General features: G+C 31.5%; 1 protein-coding gene across 1 annotated transcript; it reads left to right on the top strand.

The window, feature by feature from the left end:
- The first annotated feature begins 4190 nt into the window (after nt 1-4190).
- Nucleotides 4191-18122, top strand: LOC114740213 (putative ion channel POLLUX-like 2). Its single transcript, XM_028928332.1, has 24 exons — nt 4191-4539; nt 7920-7996; nt 8444-8568; nt 9827-10113; nt 11088-11159; nt 11471-11546; nt 11670-11768; nt 11874-12028; nt 12110-12214; nt 12458-12544; nt 13498-13582; nt 13674-13821; nt 14236-14312; nt 14402-14482; nt 14674-14844; nt 14932-15045; nt 15725-15817; nt 15900-16023; nt 16093-16169; nt 16324-16371; nt 16463-16532; nt 16631-16704; nt 17324-17434; nt 17528-18122. Exons 1-24 carry the CDS (start codon nt 4439-4441, stop codon nt 17627-17629), a joined length of 2559 nt encoding a protein of 852 aa, XP_028784165.1. The 5' UTR covers nt 4191-4438; the 3' UTR covers nt 17630-18122.
- The last annotated feature ends 6214 nt before the right edge of the window (nt 18123-24336 follow it).

The following is a 24336-nucleotide window of genomic DNA, read 5'->3' as shown; positions in this document are numbered from 1 at the left end:
TTTCAAATTCCAATTAGCTCTGTGGAGCCTTAGTGACCAGTCATTAAAACATGTCATAAAATCGTAAAGTTGTGTCAATGATTGGATGGGCGTCATGATATATACCAACTTCTTTGTTTCTTTATTTGACAAATATCCAAACAACTGACTTCACTCTAAGAAAACATGCTCTTGCCAATAAAAGAAAACAGTTGAAACAAAGTTAAAAGTGACCTTTTAAATCTATCATGCTCGTACATTCACATGATTTAGAAAAGGTTGAATTACACAAAATTTTCAGAATTTCGAATCATACAAAATTAATTCTATTAATATTTAAAACTTAATATGACAAAGCTTACATGCCTTTTAAGTATATGCAGATAATTTCAAAATTATGAATTATATTTCTTTAGGCTCTATTTTTATGTACATATATTATCCTCAAATTTTGATTACTATGTAGACAAACATCTAAACTTTAAGCTGTGTGACGATATTGTCTTACGAGATTTATTTGCATAAGAGTTTAGGCGGGCCTTATTGTAAAGTTTCAAAAATTAGAGAAATCATCTATACATGGTTTACAATTTAGGGAGTTATAGATAATTTAGCCTTTAAAATATCATATGAATCCATTAATGATAAATTATTACAAATAATTGATGATTGATAATGAATAAATAATTAGTAACCAAATGTAATGAAAAAAAAAAAGTCTTATTAGGGTGTTTGGCATGCAAGAAATGCATTCCTTCTGCCATTCATTTTTTCCCTATGTATAGAAGAAAGAACTCCATTTTTTTTTTTATATACGTCAGGGTCTCCTCAAGTCACTTTGGACTTGATGAGACTAATTTCTGTCGATCTGATAATATTAAGATTAAAATCCTTCCCATAAATACACTTTTCAAATTTTGAACTTGTATTTTCTTTCTTACGGGGTAAAACTACTGACTATATTAACTAACAGTTTGTTGGTAGAAGAACGAAATTCTAATATTTTATTTGGGGTTTTTCTAGAAGAGGGGTTTTCTTTTTTTCATAGTTCATATTTTAGTGACCGAGTCAAATCAATTAATTTTTTTATATTTTTTAATCTTATTTCTATGATAACAAACATGATAATATAAATGTAGTATTTCTATAATTATTTAGAGAGATAGGGATAAGAGAAATCGGCAATAATAAAAGCCAAAAGGACAAAAACAATTGAAAGGTTAGGTTGAATATGACCTGTCGTTTTGTCTCCTTCAAAAAACAGAATCCTTGAATTTCTCTAATTTCATTTTTTCCAATTACAAAAATTAATACACATTTTCATGTTGCCTGTTACTTTCTTCTAGGCATCGGAAGTATTGATATGATGCATCCATCAAGCACATCTCTCATCACTCATTAATCTTAATTATCAATTATCACTATTAATTATATATATTTTATTCTTATTTACAAGTCACTTATAATATTTTTCATTGAAACCCAAAAAAAACCCTTAAATCTTATATAAATAGGATAAGAGGAGTATTGCTTTTGTTATATCAGTTTCTCGTTAAGCATAAAATATTGATTGAAATTTATAATTTCTTTAAATTATATATTTATTTATAATATTTTCTCTTTTCGTTTTTAAATTAATATTTAAAAAAATGCATTTTTTATTACCTATGCTATTTTTCATTGTACTTGTATTATATTTTCAGTTTTTATAATTGTTATTATAATTTTTACATGAATAATTGATAAAAATAATTAAAAATATATTAATTCATTTATAAACAGTTCAACTACGATTTTATCAGTATTTTGTTTGGCCAGCTATCCATGAGAACTTTTATTAAATAAGAGGAATAACAAATAAAGACCTTGAAAATTATTAAATATCAAATTAGGAGGTTTTGACAACGCTTGATTTTCAAATAACAACACATTTTTACATGAATATCTGATTTGAAATTTTATAATTTTTATGATCTTTTTTGTCATTTTTTCTTTTAAGTAGTATTATATAAGTAACTTATATCAAAAAAAAAAAATTCTTCCTCTAAATGATTTAAGAAAAGAATTGGAGTACGTGGTATAGTAATAGTAATAAATAGGAGTAGTAAAGTTGTGTCAATGATTTGGGTTGGCCTCAGATACTAATATATCTATCACTTCTTTATTCTTTCATTTTTTGACAAATATCCCAAGCAGCTGATTTTAATTCAAAAAAATATTAAAAGTTTAAACAAAGTTGAGAGTTACCCTTTAAAGGCATCTCGGCTGGTACATTTACATGATTTAAAATACCCCGTGAATTGAATGGTGATAAATTATTAATTATTGAATCATTTTACTTTGATGATAACAAAACTTAAATAAAGATTATTGTACATGCCATTAATATTATATTGCATCCTGATTATAAGAGAAAATATAGAGTTTATGTATTTTTATCTTCTGTGTTTTAAGTTATTCTTATCAAGAGATCTTTTGTTTTTACAAGAAATAAACCTAGTCATTCAAAATGTTTTTCCAAAAAGAAGTTTATCGTTCTTATTTTTTACAAAATACAGAAAAGCAACCAAATTGGTTTTTTCTAGTCTCATGGATATTTAAAGCTTTAACCATTTTTTCAAAGGAGATTCGAATTATCACAATATTATAGATTATGAGTCGATTTCTTACTAATTGTATTAATTTTTATTGGTATAAGATGAGAATGCTTGTTGGTAAGTGATTTGTGATTACCTTTGCTGTAACCGTTCTTTGAATTTAGAAGCATGTTCTGACTCTAGTAAACCCTTAGAACCCAACTCACTTAAGCTTTTCACATTCAAAAGAAAAATCCTGATATTATTTTTAATGTACATTCAGCATATTGATGTTATGTTTTTGTGCTTCCAACAAAAATAAGGAAACTAGATGTAACTTAAGAAAATGATATTAGAGTATTAGATGCATCATTAAAATAACATTAAAATATTGGATGTGATTTTACCCTTTTATGAACTCATTGTTTTCACCTCCCTAAATCGTTCTTATCACGCTTAAAAACCAGTTTACAAAGTTATTCTAATTGGTTTTGAAGCCGCTTTTTGTACTAGTGATATATTCCTCCTACCAGTTTTTTTTTTCCCCTATGCATAGAGAAGAAAGAGGCTCTTGTATTTTATTTGGAGCTTATTAAAAGAAGTTTGCTTATAATTCATATTTTAATCAGAGGATGAGTGGGTCAATTAATATTTTTTATTTTTTAATCATATTTCTAAGATAACAAACATAATGATATAAAAGCATTTCAATAATTGTTGGCAAAAAAAATTCAATAATGATTTAGAGATAGAGCGAAGGGTGATGCATCATAATAATGCAAGAGAAGCAAATTGAAGGTGGGGTTTGAATCTCACATTTGCCCTCTGTCTTCTTTAGAAATATGCTTTGAATGTTGCTGGCTTCATTTTTAGAATTATTAGAGAACCAGCATAAATTTATTATAAACAATTAATTCAAATAATTTCTTTAAATTATTGAAAACTAGCTATCTAATCTAGTTCTTAGTGTTAGACTAGGATGCAGATATGAAGTGCTTCTTTAACAAAAAAAAAATAGTTAAAATTATCTAAAAAACAAAAACTCTATAAAATACACATCTACTCAAATTTGAACATTATAAAAACAATCAAGGGAGTGCCACTTAAAACTCATGCCACTGAAGTTGGTTAGAATCGTTTTTAGATATTTTGATTAACTTTTCAAAAATAATTTTAAACATTTCTATGAGTTCTTAAAGTTTGTAATGAAATATTGAAAGGGAAAATTATAACAAGGCCTTAAAAAATAATTATAAAATAAATTTTAAAAATTATTATTTTTTATTCTGAAACTCATGATTAGATTGTTATTAAAAAAATTTTAGTAATTATTTTTTTTCCCCCTGAACCTCCTTCCTATATTAAAAATTATGTTAAGAATATATGACAACGGTCACTAGCGGCGAATTATCTGGTTCGTCTTGTTCGCAGAGACCCACCCGCTCAAGTTACGATGGTGAGCTGGTGTGGTGGTCCAGCTACAGAGAGAGAGAGAGAGGAGAGCACATCGAGCCTGTTATTGACTTATCGTTTACAACACACAGTCACAGAGCATATATATATGTGTGTGTGTGTGTGTATATACACCCACACCCACACGGACTCCCTTTGTAGTTGTAGGGACCTCTGTAGATGTCGCTGGCAGTGGCTCCTCTGCATAGTTCTCTGTCTTCCACATCTTCACTTTCACGTCCTATTCCCTTGTCGTTTTGTTCCTTTAGCTCACACTCATAATTCCCCCATACAATATCCACCTCTCCGCCATTTCCATCGCTTCCTTCTGCTGCTCTGAAATCTCTCTCTCTCTCTCTCTCTCTCTCTCTCTCGCTTCTTTCTGGGAACGCATAAGGAGGAAGACGAAGAAGAAGGAGGACGAAGGCTCGATGACTCTCGCTCATAAGTTGCACAGTGCACAGCCATGGCGTCTTCCTTCTCGACTTCCAGGAACCCCTCATCCATTCTCCTCATCAATTCATACCAATAGGTACCTTCTCAAAAGTTTAAACTTCCCCGGTCCGGCCTATGAAGTCGAGATAAGTTTTTTTTTTTTTTTAATTTATAGCTTACTCGTTAAATTTTTAACATGATTATACTCCTCCTCCTGTCCTTAATAGAAAACCTATTTAACTAATTTGATTAGATTAAGGAAATTAGGTAAGTTAGTTAATTATGAGAAATGTGATGTGTTTTTCCTGAAACACCATAATCATCTTTCTTAATACCTCATCTTCCTCTTCTACTTGATTATAGTTGAGGGAGTATCCATAAGGGTAATTTAGAGAAAATTGATAAATATGAGAAATGGGTCTTATATTTAGGACCAAAACCAACTCAATAATTGAGTCCTATATTAAAGACCGGAGGATTACTATTTTATTGTTTATTTATTTATCATGTGAGTTATCTTTTTAAAAATACATATTAAATAAAAATACAATTGAAGAGTTGTTAAATTCTAAAGACAAGGTTAGCAAGGCTTTCTGATAAAATATATTGGAATTGGAATTAGAAAAATAATTGGTATGTGGCTGTTCTTTTGGGGGGAGTATCCACGTGGGATCAAGAGATTATTAGAGATTTTTGGTAGGTCATAGCAGTTGACTACTTTGATCAACAGTGATAATAGCCTCAAAGCTTCGTGTGGTTTGAATTGAAGGAGAGGAATATGCCTTGTAACTTCACTGCCCCAAAATTAGGAATGTTGCTCCCACTATAGGAAAATTCAAATTACCTTAGTATAAAACTTAGCTGTTGGATTGATTTTAATTCCAAATGTCTGAATTATTTTTATATTTATTAATTTTTTTCTGAATTATTTTTATGAATATTTTATCAACTATAATCAAATAAGAGAAGGAGAGAAGATATTAAAAAAGATATTATGATGTTTTGGAAAAAAATATATCATATTTTTTATAATTAACTTATTTACCTGCTTTTTTTAATCTAATCAATAATTAATTAAATAAGTCTTATATTAAAAAACAAAAGAGTAGTTTTAACTTTTACAAAGGAAGCCTAGTAGTTCTAATCAACCATAACGGATGAGCTTGAGATTTTAAATTTAATTTAAATAATAAAATTGTATTCTTACACTTCATTTTAATATAACCTTTTTTTGTATTACGAATTTCATTCTATGTTTGATTTCTCATTTTCTTTATTAAATTATCATTTTTATTAATAAATTAATTACAAAAAATAAATTGTATGTTTATATATTTTATATTTACCATTTTTGGGTTTAGTCTAGTTATATAATTTTTATAAAAAATATAAAAAATATGTTTTTAATAAAAATGTAATTTAATTTGAAAATTTAAAAAAATATTATTTTTGACGAAATAAAAAGATGTATTTTAAAATATTTAAAAACTTTTTAAATCAATTATTCTTATAAAATTAATTTGAATAATACCATTTTTAATCACTAAAATTTAATTCTCGAAATTTGAAATTATAATTTTGATCTTAAAAATTGAGTTAATTTTAATTACCTAAAATTTTTTGATTTCTAAAACAGTGGTTTTCGTTCTTGACTAAAACCCCTGATTTTAAATTTTTAAAAATTAAAATTAAAATTAAAATGAAGTCAATTTTAATATTTTATGAAACCCAGTTAATATTATATGTTTAGATAATTCTAATCCGAATGTGGAGGGATCATCTTGGTGCGCAGCTGGGCCCGGCTGCGTTAATAGTACCGTGATGAGCAAATGAGTGAACGGGTTTGCTTATCATTCTTGCATTCTCTTGTTTTCTCTTCTTGTTCTTCAACATGCTTCTTCCATGGAAGAAGACCAAGATCACTTGCATCTCCCAGATTATCGCCGACATTCAGTCTCCCAAACATGGTCGGTTTCTTCTCACCGAAACCGGCTTCCCCTCTTCTCTCATTGACTTTTTTCGTCAAGAATCGAAGCTGTTCCCAGAAACGGAATCCTAAGAAACACCTCCCGTTGGAAATCTTCAATCCCCAACCTCTGCTGCCGGCTCTCCGACTTCGCCCTCGAGTGTGGTAACTAGCTCTCGCAGGTCTTGATCAACTTCCATTGGCTTCGCCTCTCTGTTTTCCTCTGTTTGCATTGGTGTTGTGTGTGGGCTAGAAATAAGAGCAGGAGAGGCGAGCTTAAGGTCTTCATTTCCGACCACTTCTTAATCGTCTTTATCTCGACAGAATCTTGTGAAATTTGCAAAATTCCAAAGCTTCTATGGAGAGCTTCTTACTCCCTACCTCTCTGTTATCTCGCTCTCTCTAGCTACCTGTCTTTTAAGCTCATGTTTCTGCTTCCAACTTTTCAGCTCTCAATTTTTTTATACGAGTATTTGTTTTCATCTGTTTCGTAGTTCGGGACAGCCTATGTTGAATAAGAGAGGAAGCTGTAAGGATTAGTAGCAGAGGGTTAATGTTTCAGTTCTCGTACTTTTGTAAAAGACGCGGATAAATATCGGACGGATGGGAAGGACGAAAGAGGAGAGGAGGGAAAAGTTTAGAGCTTAAAACAATTTTTTGTTTTTTAAAAACAGAAAAATAAAAAAATTTATAAAAAAATTTATTTAGTAATTTGTTTCTAGTTGATTGTTTTAAAGAAAAAAACAAAAATATGTTTTTAAAAACTAAAAAATCAAAACAACTTTTATATGTTTGCTCTTTTTTTTTTTTGTTTGAAAAACTGGAGAAATCTTCTTCTCTTCTCCTTATTACCTACTATTTATCACTATCGATGATAACTACTACTTGTTAAAGTGTAATTTTTTATATTTTTTTAAATATGATTTTTTATAAATTATTTTCCAAACAATTTTTTTTGTTTCCAAAACTTGTTTTTAAAAATAATTTTATAAAATTGTTTTGAGAATTAAAAAAAAAAACAAAAACAAACAGGCCCTTAGTTTTTATCCCCTCCACTCCAGCAAGGACACTGAAAACTTGAATCCCCTCCACTCCAACAAGGACACTGAAAACTTGAATTGCTCTGATTCTTCGACAATCGAAGAAAGTGAGGTGGATGCCACATGGCATGCCACCTCAGCATATGGGTAAACTAACAGTCAAAACAGGGTCAATCTTGCATTACTCATGTCTCATGGTCCAAATTGCACCTGAATGAATACATTAGCGGAATTGCCTTTTTCCTTACTAACTTGCGCATTTATTATACCTAAGGTTCGAACTCAGAACCTCCTTAAGAAAGGCTTAAGGCAGGCGCCTGTTGTGACCTCTAATTTATTGCTGCTCTGTTTGATGAATAAGCTGGTTGTCATTTAGGTGGTATTGAACGGGATATTACAACTTCTATGGATTAGAAGACATTATATTTATTTTTTGGGTGCTGTGAGATTGACATCAATGTGACTTTACAGGAGATTGATGCCCTACAGATATGGCTTGTTCAAATCTTCAACATTACGTGCACATTATCTTAAAGAAAACAGTGAAGGTGAGCTCCATCTGCCAAAAGGGCAAAAAAAAGAAAAGAAAAAGAAGCTTGAGTTTTCTTTTTCAGTTTTTATCTAAAAATTATTGAACTTGAAGACCTTGAGGTCAATCAATTTTAGTGTTAAGCTTCTTCATGAATATCTATGCTCGCTCAGTCACCCATGATTGAAAGTTTTAAACCGAGTAAAAAAAATTAGTTTCGTCACTGGAATTCTTAATTTTATTGTCTAATCAACTCTTGTATTCTATTCTCTTCCTTGTGTTTTGGTGGGCATTGAATTGACTTTTCTGGTCTGTCTCTTTGTCCCCCATGATACGCTCTTTCCCGTTCACTTTGAAATAAATTATGTGGAAAGATTTAAACTGCTCTAGCCTAAAAGTTAAACCGTATCTTTGTTATTTTTCTGCTAACGTTGAAGATTGAACTATCTATGATGAATCCTTGTAGGTAGATGGCAGGCCCAATCTTGCCGATCAGAAAATAAATCAGATTCAAACACAAATGTTAGTGTTCCAGAAAGTATGGACGCCAAGTTCACTATGACGGAGAACATAAATACTATTATTAATCAGGTCAGCAATGAGTAGAAGGTCCTGAAAAACGTATATATTTTTTGTGAGGCTAAACGCATATAATGTTATGAGAAATTATGATCTAAACATGTCCTTCACTTCATGCCAGAATCAAAATTTTGTAGCATCTTCTCCAAATATGCAGTCAAACGCCATGTGCAGCGCCAACTCTTTAATAAAATCTTTACATGACATTTCTTACGTTGATTTTGGCATATTCCTAAGGTTGAGGCAAAGTGATATGATGAGTCTGTGCAGTATAATCATTGAATGGCCTTTTATATTTTCTCTTCATTGGCATTTGATAATGCTGGTTTCCTCAGCTAAGAAATACTGTATGAAAAATATTTTCTTACATGCATTCGTTTTCCCTTTTGATTCACTGAAGAGTTCTGGTAATGACGTGCTGTGTCATTTTCTTAATCTGATCCACGATGAGAAAAATATGTTCAAGAAGGAAAAAGTGATTTGAATCACATTATATGTAAGAAAGTTCAAGAGCACAAGCCCAAGTGATGGAGAAAAATGAAGGTTGTGGATAAGGCTGTTGAGACTCAAAGAACTCAAGTTCAGGAAGAATTCAGCCAGACGTTTGAAGGCTAGATCAACTAAATGAATGATGGGATAATAAATGGAAGTTGCAAATCCAAGATTGGAAAATAAAGAACAAGACCCAAATGCTTAGGAAAATGATAACTGCACTCCCCCCCCCCCCCGGGGGGGGTCAGTTACATATGAGGGGGGAATGTTGGAGATAAGTCTCGAAAGGGGTCTCACATTCAAAAGTGTTCGAAAAACGAAGCAATTTAAGCTATTTAGTGAAATGAACAAACCCATACACATGCCCATTTTGGATGCTAAATTGGTGGTGATGGACCAGGTTTCGCTTCTTTTTGACTCATACAAAAAGTTAAAATTATTAAATATCTCTTTCAACCAGAAGCACTTTGTGATAGGTTTGACTTATCTACCAAAATGTTCTTAGAACTTGTGGTCCTTGGAGCAATGGTATTTCAGATTCTGTATACTTTGTTTATCTGTTCCATTATTTTTTTCCTACGAGAAATGGTTTAAATGCTCGCCATAATTCATTTGTCTCTTAACAATATATTATGTTATTGATCACTTTGATAAAAGTAGTTCACAGCTCAGTCTCTTGCATTCAGGAGTATATATGACAATAGAATTGGCTTATTGGATTATCTTCTGCTTTTGATAGTTGTCGTTTGCTTATTCTCTCAATCTGCCACATGTGCAGGGCCCATGGACTGAAAGCATGATACAATCTTTGTCATTGTACTTCATACATAGAGTGACACATCAAATGTTTTTTCACCGGATGTTGAAAGTCGTTCAAGTAATGCTTCCAGAGATGCTTCAAACTCTTACAGCAGCAAGCTTGCCTCTTGCTTGCATCTCTAATACCTTGAATAAATCCAGCCCTCTCTGGTTAAATGTCTCCTTCCCTTCTGTTAGTGATATTCAATGGAGCCTGACACGATTGATATACTTGTTCAATACCCAACTTGAGAGAAATGTTGGCACGTAAGCCTATATTCACTTCATTCAGTTACTTCATCACACGTTTATCTATGGTTTTCTGTTAAATTGATTATGCTTGATCTATAATAAGTAGTATGTGGAAAACCAACGTTTTTTTGTTTCGTGAGAGAAAAGCAGTGTTTGGGAACTATGCTTATGCATTTTTGCATTGTTGGTTATGTCAGATGACAAAATTGTCTTTTGGTTTATTTTATGAAACATGAGTACAATTAAATTGTGACTTGTTGCAAGATATATCGGTAGGCTTTCTGATACGTAGCGTGTTTATGGGATTTATTGTATTTAAAGAGAAATGTTAAACTTTGTTAGGGATGAATATTTCCCGTGCAATTTTAAATAAGATGATTTACATTAATGTATGATTTTTTTTTTTTGGGGTCATGTTTTCAAGTGCACCAGAAAACTGAGCTATTTGATTGGAAGGATGCATGGGGGCTCCTATTTCCAAATCTTTCCCAATTGAGGGTTAGGAATGGTTCGAGGCCCTTTCATTCTTACATTTAACATTTACCCTACCACTTGTCTTTTCTTCTTTATATCAAAGCACCGTGTACTCAAGGGTAATGTTGGAAATTTAACTTTTCAATTCCATCCTATCCCATTGCATTTTAACTCCTAAAGAAAGGGAAGTGATTTTCCATTCCTTTCTCATTGAGATTCCAAATAATGGAGAGACTTTGTGATAACTCAAACCCCACACATCCCACTTCTCTCCAAGTTTGCCAAACAACTCCTAAAGAACAGAATTTACTCGATGGATTTATTCAGACATGGCAAGGATTAGGCTAAGAAAATGTTTTCTTGCCTTACTCATTTTCTGTATTCTTGGGGAGGGGTTGGCTTGGTAATTCTGATCTTATATTGCTGATTGAACTGAATTTATCTGAACAATTTTGATAAACTGTGTCAACTTGACCATAGAACTAATATGCTTTATCCTATATGGACTCTTTCAGGATCTTTGTGGCGCTCCTTGTAGCATGTTCATCATTTGTTTTTGTTGGTGGTCTCCTGTTTTTCAAATTCAGGTAATCGTTGATGTGCACTTTCTGAAGTGTGTTTATTCCTCATGATTTTCATATTTAACAGTGGAAGTGGCATAATGTCCTCATTTCCCTACCCTCTATATCCTATAGAAAATACAGTGTACCTTTCAGTTACTCCAATATGTCAGGACATATCTGATCACCCTTAGAAATTTTAGCACTTTTTTTTTTTTTTAATCTTTTGTGCCAAATTTTAGATATAACAACCTTAAATTGTGGTAGCCAACTGTTTAGTTTCCCTGCAAGTGCGGTTGACCGTGTTTCATAACCTTGACCCATGTTAAATCATTCAGGGGTCAGAAACAGTCATTAGAGGAGTGCTTCTGGGATGCCTGGTCATGCCTTGTTTCATCATCAAGTCATTTAGGAGTATGTTGGAATTCTCGTAAATTTCATACCTTTTTTTTAAAAAAAAAATTTGATTCGTGGGCCCCTATGCTGTTTATATGCATTGACCATTACTGAAGAACAGATTTTCTTGCTGGACAGCAGAAATCAACACGTGTTGAGCGTGCTCTTGGATTTATTCTTGCCATATGGGGTATACTGTTTTACACTCGCCTGCTCAGTACAATGACCGAACAAGTTAGGGTAAGTTCCAAAGCAGTAGGCGTTCAATAAGAATTATTTTCCATTTGTGTAGACAAAAATAATTATTTTCTGCACAAGTCTTTTAATTATCAGTCTTTAAAGCAGATTAATATGCAAAGACTAAGAGAGGGGGTCCAAGTACAAGTTTTGGAGACTGACCATATCATCATTTGTGGTATGAATAGCCATCTGCCTTTCATATTAAAGCAGCTAAACAAGTATCATGAATTTGCGGTCCGCTTAGGCACTGTTAGAGCGAGGTAAGCAGTTCACTTAAGGTTGTTGCACTAACTTGTGTTCAAAATGCTGACTTTGTAGTACTCTGATTGACTCCGTTTCAGGAAGCAGAGAATCCTTCTTATGTCTGATCTTCCTAGAAAACAGATTGATCAAATAGCTGAGCCAATGGTGAAAGATTTAAATCACATTGACGTCCTTACAAAAAGGCATGAATGCTTGGATACCTTCCTATTTCCTGTTGTTTAATAAGGAAACATTGATGACAACTTCCGTTTTATTTTCATTAACAGTTTACAATTTTGCATTTTTTAAGAGTCACTGATTGTTCTGTTGGTTAGTTGTTTTTATGTGCTACATGAAAAACCCTGGTAAAAGCGAAATTGAAAGCGAACCATGATTTTCAATTCAAGGTTTATTATGGCTCGTATCTAAATTTTATGGCTCTGCAGTGGCAGCCTTAGTTTGACGGAATCATATGAAAGAGCAGCGGCCAACAAGGCTCGTGCAATAATTATACTGCCAACAAAAGGGGACAGGTAATAGTTGATCTGCTTAAAATGCAAACTGATAAAGGCGGTTCCAGGCAAGTTCAATTGAATTTACCAGTTCTTTCATAAATCCTTGCTAGTATGTTAGGGAGTTATAATAGTTTTTCATGAAAATGCATTGAGAACATCAACGATATTAATTGTAGTTACTAATTATTTTAGGCACAGTGATCAGGATTTTAATAGGTGTTATGGAGGTTTTGGTTAGAATTTATTTTCATAACAGATTTGACAAATACTACTTGTGGTATCTTTTTGTCTTTTCAGTAGAAGACTATATTGATTTAGGATATAATTAAAGAGCAGGAGGATCCAGGAGAACTAGAGTAATTATGACAAATAACGGCTCAAGATAGTTTTCCTATCTGTTTGAATATGTGATAAAACACCTATTAAAAATAGCCGCGAACTAAAACTGACCAAAACCTAAGAAGAAGCCCCACATAAAACATGTAGGTACAAATCTCTGATGGAAGCGCTCATGCTATGCTTAAACTACACCGCACCTTGCCCTCCTTACCTCAAAAGCCTTTGGACAGATTATAGAAACAAATACCCTAGTTGAGTGGTCAAAGTTGTTCTTTGAGAGTGCCAAACAAGTGATCCCATTTCTGTAATGTTTACTTTCACATGGGCTTGTCCAGCTCGCCAAAGTAGCTTGAGCTACTTGGTTAGGTTGCCCCAACTTTATATACCCTTTATTTTTCTTAATACTTCTAATGCTCATTTTTGAAAAATAACTGGGCTTGGCATACTTGGTTTTAGTCTGGTTATCATTTTTTTCATATTATAATTGTTTGGTCTTGTGTTTTTTGAGTCTTCGGGGCATCAAGTCTTTCGTTTTCCTCCATTGCCTGGGCTTGTACTCTTTGATGTCTTTCATTAATATTCTGAATTTCAGTTTAGTGAAGTTTATTGATTTCATGTCTTTAATTTCCTAGGTATGAAGTTGACACAGATGCTTTTCTATCTGTTTTAGCCCTTCAGCAAATTCCAAAAATGGATTCTGTCCCCACCATAGTTGAAGTATGTTGCGTACATTCAGCTTGAAATGAAATGAAGAATATAAAATTCAAATGCTGTGGAGAAATGTAAGAATTTGTCTTAATGAATGCAGGTTTCATGTTCCAAGACATGTGAGCTCTTAAAATCTATGTCAGGATTGAAAGTACAGCCAGTAGAAAATGTTGCATCCAAATTATTTGTCCAGTGCTCTCGACAGAGGGCGCTTGCAAAGATCTACAGACACTTGCTAAACTATCGAAGTATTGCGTACTTTCTGCATATCGTATTTGCCCGCATTCCTTCTTTGACCTAATATTTGAATTTTTCTGGGGCAATGTTTTATATATGGTTTATTCTCTACCTTAATGAGAATACTACTAAAAGGATCAAATTGTCTTCTGATAATGTGGACTATGGCTGCTCAATGTGCCATTTCATTGAAGTTTAGTAATTTTTTATGTAAGTTTTCATAATAAACTTTCCTTTCTAATCTTTCCATTTGGCTTTAATTATGTTAAATGTCTTGTTATGGCTAGGCTAAGGTGAGGTAATTGAAACATTTCTCTATTTGATGACCGTAGATTTGAAACTGGCTTGTTATTTCCTTTATTAGCCTCACATTCAAATTTTACATGTCCCTGAGATTTAACCATTATTACTTTTGCTGTTTTCAGAAAATGTATTTAATCTTTGCAGCTTACCCAACCTAGAAGGAATGACCTACAGGAAAGTAAGACATGCATTTCAAGTGGTAGGTAATGTAATTTTTGGGTAAATCCACCATTTATTGCTTACGTAAATTTACTCTCATAAATTATCTCTCTATTCATATCATTTCAGGCAGTTGTCTGCGGTCTTTATCGGAATGAAAGGATAGACTTCCACCCAAATGATAATGAAATCCTGCAGAAAACTGATAAAGTATGTAGACGAGCTTATAACTAAATCTAATTTATATTCCATTTGGATTTGAAGTTTCTCTAGCAAGTTATTACTTCGATATAAAAAAGATATGCTCTTAAATTTTTTCTGTTTCTTTTTGAAATCTGTGTATTTCAGAAGGTTTGCTGAAATATTCTACTTTCTGATGTCACTAAGCCTCCCTCATTTAGGTTTTAATGATTGGATCCCTTCGTGATACAAAGGAGGCACACGCATACCCACACAAGAAAGAAGGAATTCATGACCAAGAAATTCAAGAAGAAGATGTCGAGCATGCTATACAATTGAGTAAAATGAGACTAGCTAATATTGTAAAGCGTCCTAAAAGATCAGGTTCCAAGGTAGGACAACTAAATTGGAAAATGTTCTGATTGATGTTGAGTGCCATTTGTTCAAGATCTTTGCATATATTACTGATCATCATGTAGGCATCAGATGAAAATCTGGGACCGAAAGAGTGCATTCTTTTGCTTGGGTGGCGCCCTGATGCTATAGATATGATTGAAGAGTATGATAACTATCTTGGTCCGGGGAGTGTTGTGGTATGATCTCATATACAATGATGAACTTATTAATTCCATTGGCGTTTACTTCCAGTGTTGCATGATTTCTTGATTTAAAACCATATGCAATTTTCAATGCCAGTATTGAAGCTTGAACTTTAATAAATACTCCCGCTAGTCCTAAATATAAGACTTATTTTTATACTACAAAATAGGTCTTATATTTAGGACTGGAGGAGTGCCATTTACTTAATATGACTTCCATATGAACTTATGGCCGAAAGGCATAGAAGCTTTAATTCCTGATTGCTAATACAAATATGTTTTATACTACTAACTAATGTACAAGTTGAAAAAGTTATTTGTGAAAAACTGATAATTGATTGATTATTCACACATCTTGAAAGTTTTACAATTGACTGTCTTTTAATTTCGTTGCTACTGTCATCATGGGCACGTCTATAAATCCGAGTATCTATAATGTTTTTTGACATTGTTATTGAATTGAAACTTCAATGGTAAGGAAATGTATGTCAGCATTAACCTAAAATGTACTCCCTTGATGGTCTGAAAGGATACTAAATGTGAACCCCAGAAAATTTATATCAAAGGAAATGGTCGAGGGTTTTTGATTGTGCATGTTAACTCCGACTTCTGCTTTCTGGACTATCTATGTACTCATTCTAAGTTCAAAATTCATTTCTTAAATGATATGCAGGAAATATTATCAGATGCACCTGTGGATGACCTGACTAGTGCCTGCAGCGTTACTGGTCAATGTAACCTCAAGAATGTTCGAATTTCTCACAGGGTACTTTGTCACTGTTGTATTAGGATTTCCCTTTTGTGGTTTTTCTAGTTTTTTGATTATTTGCTTCATTCATATTCTGTAGATTGGAAATCCTTTGGACTATGACACCTTGAAGCAGACCCTTCTGAGTATCCAGAGATCTCTTGGTAGTGAAGATATTCCTTTGTCAGTTGCCGTGATATCTGACAGAAGATGGCTTCTTGGAGGTAATGGTGCATGTCAGTTTTTGTGGCAGATAATAGCCTGCTACTGATTATTGGCTATTCTCTCTGCAGATCCATCTAGGGCAGACAAGAATTCTGCTTATACTCTCCTACTAGCAGAAAATATCTGCAAACAACTTGGAATTAAGGTGATATATTTTATATTATATGACCTAACTAAAATCTGAATGATATCCACTTTTAGACCATATACATAGAGACATTCTTTATTTAATGTCAATTAGTAGTTATAAGAATGAGCTCAGAAGGAATAACTTGGTTCTTTAAATTGCTATTTTGCAGGTGCATAATCTAGTTGCAGAGGTTGTTGATTCGAAGTTGGGGAAACAAGTAATACTCTAAATTTCTTAGTTTTCTCAAATTTTCAAAATTTAGATTGGACTATTTTGAGTTGATGGTGCTTCTTTATAAAACGCTGCAGGTTGCGAGAATCAGTCCATCACTGACCTATATTGCGGCCGAGGAATTAATGAGCCTTGTAACAGCTCAAGGTCATAACCTTTGTTTTCTTCTTTACTGTGCTTCACTTTAATTGGTCTATTTGCTAAGTCAGTGTGCTCAGAAAGTATTTTCTGTACTTGCAAAACAGTAGCGGAGAACAGTGAACTTAATGAAATTTGGAAAGACGTACTAAATGAAGAGGGTGATGAAATATATGTGAAGGTAATATCATACTCCTTTTCGCAATACCTTAATATGCATGCATCATCTGGGCTGCTGAGCCTTGTCAGTCTTGGTGCTCTTCATCCTTTAAACACTTAATTTTTGCAAATTTTTATTGGCATTTTTTAACCCTATCCTCCTAGCACAATGCATTTACAGAATTCAAAGGATGTTAACCATATTATTTATGATTCGTAAACCATATAACTTGCTATAAATTTTGTGCTACCTCCAGTCTTTAATATAAGAGTTGGATAACTAATTTGTGAATATTAAGAAAATTAGTTAAGTTAGTTATTTGTAATAAATGAGTATTGTCTTTTTAAAATATCCTTATCAGTCATGTACATTAGAATGGAAACCTTTTAACATGTGCAATTATCGTGGGAATTACTTTGGGAGAAATCAAATAAATATGGGAGACAAAATGAATTATTTTAGAACTGAATTAAATCTCCAATTAGTTCTTATATTTACAATTGGAGGTTGTATTGTATATTGATATTAATAACGATTTGAACATGACATTTACTCTTTATTGTTAAGTCAATGGCCAGCAGACAGTAATTTTCTGCAAGTATGCACTTTACCTGTTATTTGTTATTGTTTCATATGACAGGATATCAGCCTTTACATGAAAGAAGGAGAGAATCCAACATTTTGGGAGCTCTCAGAGAGAGCATATCTACGGAGAGAAGTAGCCATAGGTTATGTGAAAAATAACAGGAAGGTATGCTGTTAAAATATGATTAAAACATACTCACCCTTGAAGAACTTGAGCCATCCATAAGAGCATGTTAAATATAATTTTTCATCTTTGCAGGTTATTAATCCGCTTCCAAAGTCAGAACCCCTCTCTCTTGAAGTGACAGACTCACTAATAGTTATTTCGGAGCTTGAAGGAGAACAGCCTGTGGTTTTGTAATGCTGAAGCTTCAATATAATCTTATCTTCATGCTGCTTCATTGTTGCTGCAGGGGCATTGTTTCCACCACCTTGTATAAACCCTGGCAGAGATTTTCTTAAGAATCTCTCAGTCGATCGAATCCCAGAAGAATAGAGGGTGAATCAGTTGTTTTTTTAATCTTGCTGCTCAGGTACATCCAAAGGCTTGAAGATTTAGGAGTTCAATAATGGTCACATTATAGACCGCTGAAAGTCATTCTGGCAGGGAAAATAGTGTATTTAGGGGCTTTAATAATTTCTTTTTTTTGGGACCAAGACTTGAATAAGTTCTCTGATGCAGAGATTCTGCTATTAGACAATGTTATATTCAGTTTTGAGTACATTTTAACTCTATTTTTAAGATTTTGGTTTTAAGTTATTGCCTTAAGGCTGAAGCTATCACTAACTACTCAAAGATAATGGACACAGAACATGGAGGAGTTTCTAGAGAAATATAAAGATCAGAAAAATAACAGGCTCTCTCTGTTTTTTTTCCCCTTAAAAAAAAAAAAAAGCAAGTGGGTTGTTTCTATATGTGCATGAAATTTTAAGATAACCTGTACCGTTTTAAAGTAAGTTATATTGATAATGAAAACTTAAAATTAATTGCTCATCCGATCCTTAATATAAAAGCTATTTAAATAATTTGATTAGATTAAAAAAATTAGGTAAGTTAATTAATCATAAGAAATATAACATGTTTTTCCTAAGACACCATAATTATTTTCCTAAATATTCTCTCTCCCTTTTTTATTTGATTATGATTGAGGGAGTATCCATAAGGATAATTTAGAAAAAATATATAAATATGATAAATACGTCTTATATTTAGGACTAAAATTAACTCAACAATTAGGTCCTATGTTAAGGACTGGAAGAGTACTAAATAGGAAACAAAATTGAGAACTTGTGAAAGCAACTTTGTCACTTTTGTGCACCCATGGGACGGGGTTCGTCAGGGGTAGATTCACTCTGTATATATTGACTGAACGCAAAAAATGCAACGTGAAATGATCTTGTTTTGTATTGGATTTTTCGTTACTCATATTAGCATTCTCACTTCTAATATATTCAAGTGTTGTTGCCAAAAACCTTTCTTGGTGGCCTGTTTAACTAATTTAATTAGATTAAATTAGTTAGTTAAATTAGTTTTTTTATAGTAAAGTTAGTTAAATTAGTTAACAAATACCTTTATTCAAAATGGTCTTTGACTTTAACCATTGTTGTAAAAGAACCCACCATTTTGTTGAGAGAATATAACAGGGATAGTTGGGGGACAAAATGATAAATATGGAAGATATATATTATAATTAAGATCAAAACCAACTCTCTAATTAAATTGTACTTTTAATCATATAAAATTCATCATGAAACATTAAAGCTTAAATATAAATCCATAAAAATCTCTTATAATATCTAGCAATAATAAGAAAAAATCTAAAATTATAAAATACTTAAAATAAATTGACCTAGACTGGATCAAACCAAATCAATCCAACTAGTTTGATCAGCTAGAACTCGGTGTAGCCTGATTAGCAAGTCTGATTTGGTTTGTTTACAAGGCTTATTTGAATTGAACCAGAGTGGGCCATCTTGGGTTAGACCAGATTATTGAGTTTTTGCACTCTTCTAGTCCTTCTTATCAAATATTCTTGTAATCCTAAATGTAAGATACATAGATGTAGGATATAACTAATTTGTAAGGATAAAAGAATTAGTTTAGTTGTTTTTCTAAAATACCTCTTTAATTATTTGCATGGAAAATTTTTTTAAAGCAAAGCATTGGAAACTATCTCATAATAGAAACACTTTTTTAAGCAAGGCATTGAAAACTATCTCATAATAAAAACACTCTTAATAAATGCAATTAATAAAGATAATTTCGATAACAAATTAATAAGTTAGAAAATAAAGTGCATTAGTGTCTTACATTTAGAACTAAAGACAAAAATCTCTCAATTAGCTCTTACATTTAGAATCAGATAAGTAAGTTTTCCTTTTAGTAGTCTTTATTTCAAAGTATATCTTGTATGCATTTTCATTTCATTCTTATTTTTGTTTTGATTTCATTAAGGTATTAATGTTTCATTTCACTGCAAAAATAATCGTGATCCTACAGTAGCATGGTAGGTATAATTTTGATGAGCTGGGCAGAATTAGATGATGGGCATGTGCATCACGAGAAGGTGCAGTATTGAAAGAACATATAATAAAGTAGCAAAGTTGTGTCAATGATGAGACTGGCATCTATATATTCTTTCTTTATTTGACGAATATCCAAACAGTTGACTTTACTTGGGGAAAAAATGCTGAAGCAAAGTGAAAAAGTGACCTTTTAATGATTAATCCTCCTTCAATTCCTTTTTAGAAAAAGATAAAATGAAATTTATAGGATAAATAATTACATTGTAGTATGAGAGATACCACATAACTGTTAAGGAGGTATTTGGATTGAAACCAAATTATAATTTCAAAAGTATTTTTACGGTTTACGAAGTAAATATGTGAAGGAGTTTGTCTCGATTTATAAAAAAAAATACTTTTAAAAAACTTATGGGTTCATCCAAACATCCCCTAAGTAAAAAATAAATAAATCCTTTCTAATCTTATTTATAAGCAGATGTTAACTCCGTCCTTCATTTAAATAGAAGTAAACTTAAAAATTAATCAACTTAGAACGAATTTAATAGCTTAACTATTATTCTTTTATACATAAGTATTAGTTAAGAATGTGATATAATAAGAATTAGAAGAAGTCCTTGACATGTAGGAGAAGCAAGTGATAAGAAACAAATGTCTTTTTTTAAAAAAAAATTTTACGATTCAAATACGTACACGCACACACAAATGTGTTAATATTGAGCTGGAGCCACACCATTAGAAAATGTGATGCCCCTGGCCTTGCCCAGTCCCATCAATTTTGCTATCTTAAGAACTTAACAAACCTCAATAAATTATTACTCCCTCTGTTATTTTTCATAAGAGATAATTGTGGGGTATAATTTGTCTTTTTATAAGAGGCACTTAAAGTTGTCTCCAAATTTTTTTCTTGTTAATTTTTCATTTTGATCCCATTTAATTACTCATAATTGTTACTTTCAAGCACTGCCCTTCTCATGGAGGTTTGAGTGGAGCCTGGTTTTCACTTTTTACTATATACTGACAAATCTTTGAACACGGTTCAAACCTGCAAACCCCGTTATATATTTTCAGAAGAACAATAGCTAATTGCTGCAAATTTCCACAGTCTTCATGGGCCAACAGGGCAAAATAGAAAACCAGTTTAGTAGGACTAACAAGTGTTGGTCCAGGTAAAAAGAACTTGGATACCTTAAATACCATATCCCGAGTTCGATCCTTGAAACGGTGTGTAGAGAGAAAAACATTATTTAAAAGGGTTCTTGCTACAATCCCTGACAGTATTTTGAGATATTAATCTCTTGCCTTTTGGGTGAGAGGATATTATGGACAACCTGGAAAAAAAAAAAAGTCAGTTTAGCAGGAGAAAGAGATAGAAGGAAAAATTTTAATGTGTTTGTTTTTAAAAAAATTAAAAAAGTGGATTAAAAATTTTTAATTAGTTTTTTTTCACTCTTTTAAGCTTTATCTTATTTTTTTTAATTAAAATTTTATGATCCTACTCCTCTATTTAAAAAAAAAAAAAATCTTCCTCTTATCCATTTCTCTCGTGCCAAACAGGGGAGAAAAAGGAGAGAAAGTGGCCCCAGTGACTTCTATTTTGCTTCCCTTTGGTTTTTCCTATTAAATATTTAACTGAGAGCCACCAAAGGTCTTCCTATCAAATAAGCTTTTCTTTTTGTTCTTATTTCAAGCTTCAAATTTATCATGTATGTATTTCTATTTCATTTTTATTTTATTTGATACAATTTAAACGCGCACGACGCACCCACAAATATGTTAATTGTCAGGTTTGAGCCTGAGAGAGTGAGAGGTGTGCTGCCATTAAAAGAACCTGCCAAGAACCATTTCATTCAAAATCATGGTGTTTAGTTTCATTTCATTGATAAAATAGGTATTTTTCATTGGAAGTTTCAGCCTTTATAATATTTGCTTTAAATATTCCTAGAATTCATAATATTCCTGCGAATGTTTTAGCATGCTATAACACGTGGTCTCATCATGATTTTATTGATGTTCCCAAATATTTAAGAAATTTTGCTCATATATTGACATACATTAAGTGCAATTCTCACACCATAGTGCCCATACTTAATTAGTGTGACCATAATTTTACAGGTCAAGATGCAAATTTATCCCGTAAGTTTTTATTTAGGAGTGTTGGGTATTCAATTTTATTTTTAGTTCAAGTTTATCTTGAAGGTTTAAAATTGTAGTAATTTTGTCCTATCTTTAAAAATGTTAAGGATCAGCGTGAATATTTAATGATCAATATTAAACTTTTTTTATAATAAAAGGTGAAATTGTTATGATTTTAAACTTTTCAAAAAATTTGTACTAAAATTTTTTTTTTTTTTTATGGCTAATGATTTTGAGTAAAAGCTTTCAAGATACATTTGCATTTTAATCCTAATTTTATTAATGTTTTCAATTTTGTAAGAAATCATGCTCATATTAATATGAAAAAAATGACATAAAAAGAAGTTAAAAATTACAATATTGCAATTCAAGCACCTAAGAGGTCAAAATCTGAGAGGAAGAAGTGGTACATAATTTGGTATTTTACAAATATAGTTAAATAACTAAAATATCTTTGTATTAGATTTTTTTAATTTTAAAAAAAGCCATCAAACTTGCCAAGGTTGTTCAACGCTTGTTATTATCAATTCACAGCTTATTAATAAATAACTTGCTATTACCAATATATTTTTTGTAATTTGATGTTTAAAACCTATCATTGACAGTTTAGAACTTGTTGATAAACTTTTTAATACAAGAGTATTTTTGTTATTTAACTATATTTGTAAAATACCAAATCAAACATCACTTTCTCCCCTAGTATTTTGACATCTTAAGTGTTTGAATTCAAATATCGCAATTTTTAACTTCTCTTTATGTCATTTTTTTATTAAATATATTTAAGATCAATTATCATATATTTTATTTACTCAAAAAAAATCCCATATAAGAGCTAGTTATTTGACTAATTGACTAATTTGAATAGATTAAAGAAATAAGTTGAGTTAGTTATTTGTAATAAATAAATATTATCTTTCTTAAAATATCTTTACTAATTAATTTTATTAATTAGAATTATCATTATTAAAATAATTATCTTCAAAAAAATAAATAAATACAAAAGGTAAAATAAATTAAAATTTTATATTTAAAACTAAAATAAAAATTACACAAAAATAGCGGAAGTCTGGTAGATATGATGATTTCCGCTGAAAAAAGGGCTGCCATAATGAGTTTGATGAGCCGGTGAGGAATAGATGACACGTGCATCACGTGACGGTGTATCTTCTAGAAGAACCGTCATAAAGTACTGTAGTAAAGTTGGGCCCATGATGGGATTGCATCATATATCGTCCGATCGTCATTTCTTTATTTGACCAATGCCCGAGCTGCTGATTTTACTTCAAAAAAGGCTGAAACAAAGTTGAGTGACTTTATACCGGCCACTTGGCATGTGCGCATGGGTGGGAGTGTGTATTGCAAGTTGGAGCCCGCCCCTGTAACTCAAAAAAAAAAGAAAAAAGGTTAAGTGACTTTATAAGTGGAGAAAGTATTTTTTTTATTAGATTAATATAACTTTTTGTTAAAAAGATTTGTCCTCAGTCTAATTTTGATCCCTTAAGTTTCTAATTATAGATTTAATTTATCAAATTTTTTCATTTAAAATATTAATCCTTATAATTTAATGAAGACCTAAACTATTTTGCCTCTTGAATAGAGCTGAGAAAACGGGTTGGTCGGCCCTCCATGACTGGCAGGCTTAAAAGGACCGCCCTACAGGGTCGAAATTTCAAAAATATCCTAATTTACTAAATCCCGTCCTTAAGTAGAAGGGCTCAGGGCCGGCCCTTTTAATTTTTTTTTCATATTTTTTATATGTTTTATCAAAAAATAAAAATAAACCAATAAAATTACTAGTAAAAGACGTAAATATAAATAAAATTAAGTCATAAATATAAAAGATCATCATATCTAAATGTCTATTGCCATACAAAAAATTCAACATATCCATTGGACATAACAAGTTAATAATATTAACATCCAAAAGTTCCATTAAAAGTAAACAAACGTTTTCACTTGAAAAAACACTATCATTACTAAAAAATAGTGAAAAAACACTATCATTACTATTATTAATTGTAAAAATATTTGATTGTGCTTCACTAGTAATAGGCTCTTCTTAACTTTTAAAAATATCAATAATTTGTCAGGCTTTAATTGTAAAAATCCCTTTACTGACAATCTCATGGAAAGTTTGAAATATCTTAATGAGCTATGTCATCTTTTTTTTTGCTTTGTTCAAAATGGTCTTCTTTGGTTTTTCTAACTCACTTATCTAACTCTATTTAAATATACAATAAAAATTATGATATAGTCATTATTAAAAAAAAGTATTACCTTATTTATTAAAATTTTATAACATATATACAAATTGATATATATACAAATTGATACGTATCTGTTGGTTTAATCATTAAAATTTTTGTTTTAATATGGGGAATATATTTTATTTCTTTTAATATATAACTA

The sequence above is a fragment of the Neltuma alba genome, unplaced genomic scaffold (genome assembly GCF_004799145.2).
Source record: "Neltuma alba isolate B1F8T4 unplaced genomic scaffold, ASM479914v2 tig00003082_pilon, whole genome shotgun sequence".
NCBI lineage: Eukaryota > Viridiplantae > Streptophyta > Magnoliopsida > Fabales > Fabaceae > Neltuma > Neltuma alba.
Note: the sequence above shows the minus strand (reverse complement) of the source record. Positions and strands in the feature narration are given on the sequence as shown.